Source organism: Triticum aestivum, chromosome 4B (genome assembly GCF_018294505.1).
Source record: "Triticum aestivum cultivar Chinese Spring chromosome 4B, IWGSC CS RefSeq v2.1, whole genome shotgun sequence".
NCBI classification, from domain to species: Eukaryota; Viridiplantae; Streptophyta; class Magnoliopsida; order Poales; family Poaceae; genus Triticum; species Triticum aestivum.
The window spans coordinates 649567536-649573767 of NC_057804.1; the positions used below are offsets into that span (position 1 = coordinate 649567536).

The window sequence follows — 6232 nt, forward strand, 5'->3', positions numbered from 1 at the left end:
GCAGGCGCAATGGACGGAAGGGGCGGAGCAAGGGGGCGGTGGCGGGTGGTGGGGGCGACGGGGCGAGGGGCGGTGGGGGCAAGGGATGGTGTGGCGGCGGCGGGTGGTGGGGCAAGGGGGCAGCGAGGGGAGGGGGCGACGGGGCAAGGGGAGGTGGGGTGACGTGGCGAGGGGAGGTGGGGCTCAGCATTACTAACAATTTTTTTTATTTTTTTTTCAAAACTACTAATGGCGCACGGTGGGTTTGGTGCGCCATTACTATGTCAACTAGTAATGGCGCACTGTACGACGGTGCGCCATTAGTAACAATTTTTTTTCAAAACTACTAATGGCGCACCAGGCACCAGGTCCGCCATTAGTAATATATTACTAATGGCGCACCAGCACATGGTGCGCCATTAGTGGCCATACGATCGATAGCCCTTTTCCTAGTAGTGCCTCTCGTGGCTTCTGCGCATGGCGGTGATCGCTCTATGTTGACTCCTCTTGCAACTTCTGCCCATGGCGGTGGCCGCTCTACGTCGACTCCTCTTGCGGCTTCCGCGCGCGTCGGTGACCGCTTTACGGTGACTCCTCTCGCGGCTTCCACGCGCGTCTGTGACCGCTCTATGTTGACTCCTCTCGCGGCTTCCGCGCATGGCGGTTACCGCTCTACGTCGACTCCTCTCGCGGCTTCCGCGCGCGGGGATGACCGCTTTACATCGACTCCTCTCGCAGCTTCCGCGTGCGTCGGTGACCGCTCTCCTTCAGCTCCTCTCGCGGCTTTCGTGCGCGCTAGTGACCGTTCACTGTCACCTCTTCACATGGCTTTCACGGGTAGTGGCGACTGGTCATCGTCGGCATGTGTTTCTACCTCGACCTCTTCCGCACCGTCCTTGTCTATGCGTGAGATTGCACAGTTGCGATGCCTGCTTGCTGCTTGGGATTCTTCACCGACAGGTTCTGTGACTATCCCTTCTAGCACCGAGAAACCACCTTCTACCCATTTAGGTACATCCCCATGGATTCTTGATACCGGAGCATCTTTTCATATGACTTATGATTCTTCCACTTTGACCTCCATTCGACCTGTCGAGTCTCCTGTTCGCGTTCTTACGGCTGACGGCACTCCCCTCCATGTAGCTAGTCGAGGCACTCTTACCAGTGGTGCGCCATTAGTAAAAAATACTAGTGGCGTGATAGTAATGGCGCACCGGTAGTGCGCCATTAGTAGGCAAAACCGGTGCGCCATTAGTACGCCTTTTCCTAGTAGTGTGTAGCTCATGTTCCCCGACTTACCATGCAGCTCATATCTTGTGGTCAGATTGTTGATTCTAGTTGTAGGGTCATTCTCGACTTTGATTTGTGTTCTGTTCAGGATCGTCGCACGGGCGCTATGCTTGGTGCTGGCCCTCGACACTCTGATGGTCTCTGGGAGCTTGATTGGCTTCGTCTTCCCTCCGTTGCCACCATCGCTAGTCTCACCACCCCTGTTGCTGCGACTACCAGCTATTTTCAGCATTGGCATCATCGTCTTGGCCATTTATGCAGTTCTCGTCTCTCGTCTTTGGTTCATCGTGGTGTTTTGTGGTCTGTCTACGGTAACGCTTCGTTGGATTGTCTGGGTTGTAGGCTTGGTAAGCAGATTCAACTACCCTATCCTCATAGTGAGTCAGTGTCCGAGCGCCCCTTTGACCTCATTCACTCTGATGTTTGTGGTCCGGCTCCCTTCCCTTCGAAAGGGGTTCATCGCTACTACATTATCTTTATAGATGATATTTCCCGGTACACTTGGATCTACTTTATGTCTTCTCGTAGTAAGGTCTTATCTATATACAAAAAAAATTCTACCATAGTTCATACCCAGTTATCGACTCCTATTCGTGTTTTTCGTGCAGATTCAACTGGTGAGTATATCTCCCATGCGCTGCGAGGATTTCTTGCTGAGCAGAGTACTCTTGTTGGGGAACGTAGTATTTCAAAATTTCCCTATGATCACGCAAGATCTATATATGTGATGCATAGCAACGAGAGGGGGAGAGTGTGTGCACGTACCCTCGTAGACCGAAAGCGTAAGCATTTAGTAACACGGTTGATGTAGTCAAACGTCTTTGCGATCCAACCGATCCAAGTACCGAACATATGGCACCTCCGCGTTCAGCACACGTTCAGCTCGATGACGACCCTCGTGCTCTTGATCCAGTTGAGGGCGAGGGTGAGATCCGTCAGCACGACGACGTGGCAATGGTGATGACGATGCTACCGGCATAGGGCTTTGCCTAAGCACTACGATGGTATGATCGAGGTGTGTAACTGTGGAGGTGGGCTCCGCACACGGTTAAGAGAAACTTGTGTGTTCTAGGGTGCCCCTGCCCCCGTATATAAAGGAGGAAGGGGGAGGCCAGCCGGCCCTAGGGGCACTCCCAAGGAGAGAGAGTTTACTAGGACTACTAGTCCTAGTAGGATTCCTCCACAAGGAAGAGAGGGGGGGAGGAAGGAGAGGGAGAGGGAGTAGGAAAGGCCGTGCCGCCACCGCCCCCCCCTTTCCTTGTCCAATTCGGACTGCTAAGGGAGGGGGCGCGACCAGCCTTGTCCGCCCTCCTCTCTCTCCACTAAGGCCCGTGAGGGCCCATTAGTTCCTCCGGGGGGTTCCGGTAACCCCTCTAGCACTCCGTTTTTACTCAAAACCACTCGCAACACTTCTGGTGTCTGAATAATATAGTCCAATATATCAATCTATATGTCTCGACCATTTTGAGATTCCTCATCACGTCTGTGATCTCATCCGGGACTCCGAACAAACTTTGGTCATCAAAACACATAACTCATAATACATGTCGCCATCGAACGTTAAGCGTGCGGACCCTACGGGTTCGAGAAGCGGAACCTGGATGCTCATATTGGCTCCTACATATTCTATGAAGATCTTTATCGGTCAAAACGCATAACAACATACGTTGTTCCCTTTCTCATCGGTATGTTACTTGCCGGAGATTCGATCGTCGGTATCATCATACCTAGTTCAATCTCGTTACTGGCAAGTCTCTTTACTCGTTCCATAATGCCTCGACCTGCAACTAACTCATTATTCACATTGCTTGCAAGGCTTATAATGATGGGCATTACCGAGAGGGCCCAGAGATACCTCTTCGATACACGGAGTGACAAATCCTAATCTCGATCTATGCCAACCCAAAAAACACCTTCGGAGACACCTGTAGAGCATCTTTATAATCACCCATTTACGTTGTGACGTTTGATAGCACACAAGGTGTTCCTCCGGTATTCGGGAGTTGCATAATCTCATAGTCTGAGGAACTTGTAGAAGTTATGAAGAAAGCAATAGCAATAAACTTAACGATCATAATGCTAACCTAACGGATGGGCCATGTCGATCACATCATTCTCTAATGATTTGATCCCATTCATCAAATGACAACACATGTTTATGGTTAGGAAACATAACCATCTTTGATTAACGAGCTAGTCAAGTAGAGGCATACTTGGGACCATATGTTTTGTCTATGTATTCACACATGTACAAATTTTCCGGTTAATACAATTCTAGCATGAATAATAAACATTTATCATGATATAAGGAAATATAAATAACAACTTTATTATTGCCTCTAGGGCATATTTCCTTCAGTCTCCCACTTGCACTAGAGTCAATAATCTAGATTACATGGTCATGATTCTAACACCCATGGTGTCTTGCTGCTAATCATGTATTGCTCGTGGAAGAGGCTTAGTCAACGGGTCAGCAACATTCAGATCCGTATGTACTTTGCAAATCTCCATGTCTCCCTCCGCGACTTCATGTCGGGTGGAATTGAAGCGTCTCTTGATGTGTTTGGTTCTCTTGTGAAATCTGGATTCCTTCGCCAAGGCAATGGCTCCAGTATTGTCACAAAAGATTTTCATTGGATCCGATGCACTAGGTATTACACCTAGATCGGATATGAACTCCTTTATCCGGACTCCTACATTTGCTGCTTCCGAAGCAGCTATGTACTCCGCTGCACACGTAGATCCCACCATGACGCTCTGTTTGTAACTGCACCAACTAACAGCTCCACCATTCAATATAAATATGTATCCGGATTGCGACTTAGAGTCATCCAGATCAGTGTCAAAGCTTGCATCAGTGTAACCATTTAGAACAAGCTCTTTGTCACCTCCAGAAATGAGTAACATATCCTTAGTCCTTTTTAGGTATTTCAGGATGTTGTTGACCGCTATCCAGTGATACACTCCTGGATTACTTTGGTACCTCCCTGTTATACTTATAGCAAGGCACACATCAGGTCTGGTACACAACATTACATACATGATAGAGCCTATGGCTGAAGCATAGGGAACTGATTTCATCTTCTCTCTATCTTCTGTAGTGTTCGGCCATTGAGTCTGACTCAATTTCACGCCTTGTAACACAGGTAAGAACCCTTTCTTTAACTGATCCATTTTTAACTTCTTAAAAATCTTATCAAGGTATGTGATTTGTGATAGTCCAATTAAGCGTCTTGATCTATCTGTATAGATCTTGATACCCAAGATGTAAGCAGCTTCACCGAGGTCTTTCATTGAAAAATTCTTATTCAAGTATCTTTTATGCTATCCAGAATATGTCGTCTACATATAATATTAGAAATGCTACAGAGCTCCCACTCACTTTCTTGTAAATACAGGCTTCTCCAAAAGAATGTATAAAACCATATGTTTTGATCACACTATCAAAGCGTATATTCCAACTCTGAGAGGCTTGCACCAGTCCATAAATGGATTGCTGGAGCTTGCACACTTTGTTAGCACCCTTTGGATTGACAAAACCTTCTGGTTGTATCATATACAACTCTTCTTTAAGAAATCCATTAAGGAATGCGGTTTTGACATCCATTTGCCAAATTTCATAATCATAAAACGCAGCAATCGCTAACATGATTCGGACAAACTTAAGCATCGCTACGGGTGAGAAAGTCTCATCATAGTCAACTCCTTGAACTTGTCAAAAACCTCTCGCAACAAGTCGAGCTTTGTAGATAGTAACATTACCGTCAGCGCCAGTCTTCTTCTTGAAGATCCATTTATTTTCTATGGCTTGCCAATAATCGGGCAAGTCCACCAAAGTCCATACATTGTTCTCATACATGGATCCACTACTAGGGAAAAGCCTAGCAGCAGCGCGGGTTTTAGGCCTATCAGTAGCGCGGGCAGGAGCGCTACTGATAAGGCGCTACAGCTAATGCTTAGCAATAGCGCGCCTAGACCCACGCTACTAGTAACTTGACTTAGTAGTAGTGCTCCTTCAGAAAAGCGCTACTTGTAATTAGTAGTAGCGCTTCCCCTCTCCCGCGCTACTACTATTATTTAGTATTTTATTTCTTTTTTATTTCATGTTGTATTCATACACCTTTACACAAGTTTTCATACAACAGGAATTTAGAGATTGTTTTTACATAATAATGAGTTATTACATCATGGGGTGAAAGAACCGTGGACTAGTTTCAAGTGGATGTCCATCCACTTGAAACTAATCCGCGGTTCTTTCACCCAATGATATAATAATATCATCATCATCATCATATCATTAACAACTTATCATCATAATACATCATTGTCATATAACACCTCCTCAAGATCATCGTTTTCATCGTTGACATCACATAACACCTCCTCAAGATCATCATTATCAACTTTAACACATTACCACATAATAAACATATTGTACCTCATAGGACCTATTACATTCGATTAAGACCTACTACATTTTCTAAGGTAAAATAGCAAAAAACAAGATAGCCCTTGACTCTCCATTATGGAGAATGGAGATTAGCCTGTCTCCAATTCTTGCCTTTCGCTGAATGTTACTTCCAAGAACCTCCTTGAGAATGTCCATACATTTCTTCCATTCTTTGATGAACATGTGTTCACGGGTTTTAGAAATCCGATATGCACAGGTGAGCTCCGTAGATTTACCTGGCAGTATGTTCAGAACTGAGAGGCGACCATGCAGAGACATCAGATGAGGCACACAATCCATCGGGAGTTTCTGTTGAGAAACATAATAATAACTTCGTAGTTAGCGATGATGTACTAGTTTTAGAAGTATGCAAAAGATGCACGGATGTCGTAATAGTAAAAAATCTTACGAGGGTATCTCCAGAGAAGTTACTGTGGTTCAACACATGCACTAGTGGCACGTATTCACCATAATTTGGAGGAGTTCGATAATAGTTATTGTAATTCTCAAGAA

The 6232-nt window shown here is 45.9% G+C and overlaps 1 protein-coding gene across 1 annotated transcript in view; it reads right to left on the reverse strand.

Annotated features, from left to right (window-relative positions):
* Nucleotides 1–1522, reverse strand: part of LOC123090353 (nascent polypeptide-associated complex subunit alpha, muscle-specific form-like) — a 23914-nt gene extending 22392 nt beyond the window's left edge. Inside the window, exon 1 of the mRNA XM_044511691.1 lies at nt 1279–1522. Coding sequence (XP_044367626.1) covers nt 1279–1522 — 244 coding nt within the window. The remainder of the gene's footprint in view (nt 1–1278) is intronic.
* Between the last annotated feature and the right edge of the window lie 4710 nt (nt 1523–6232).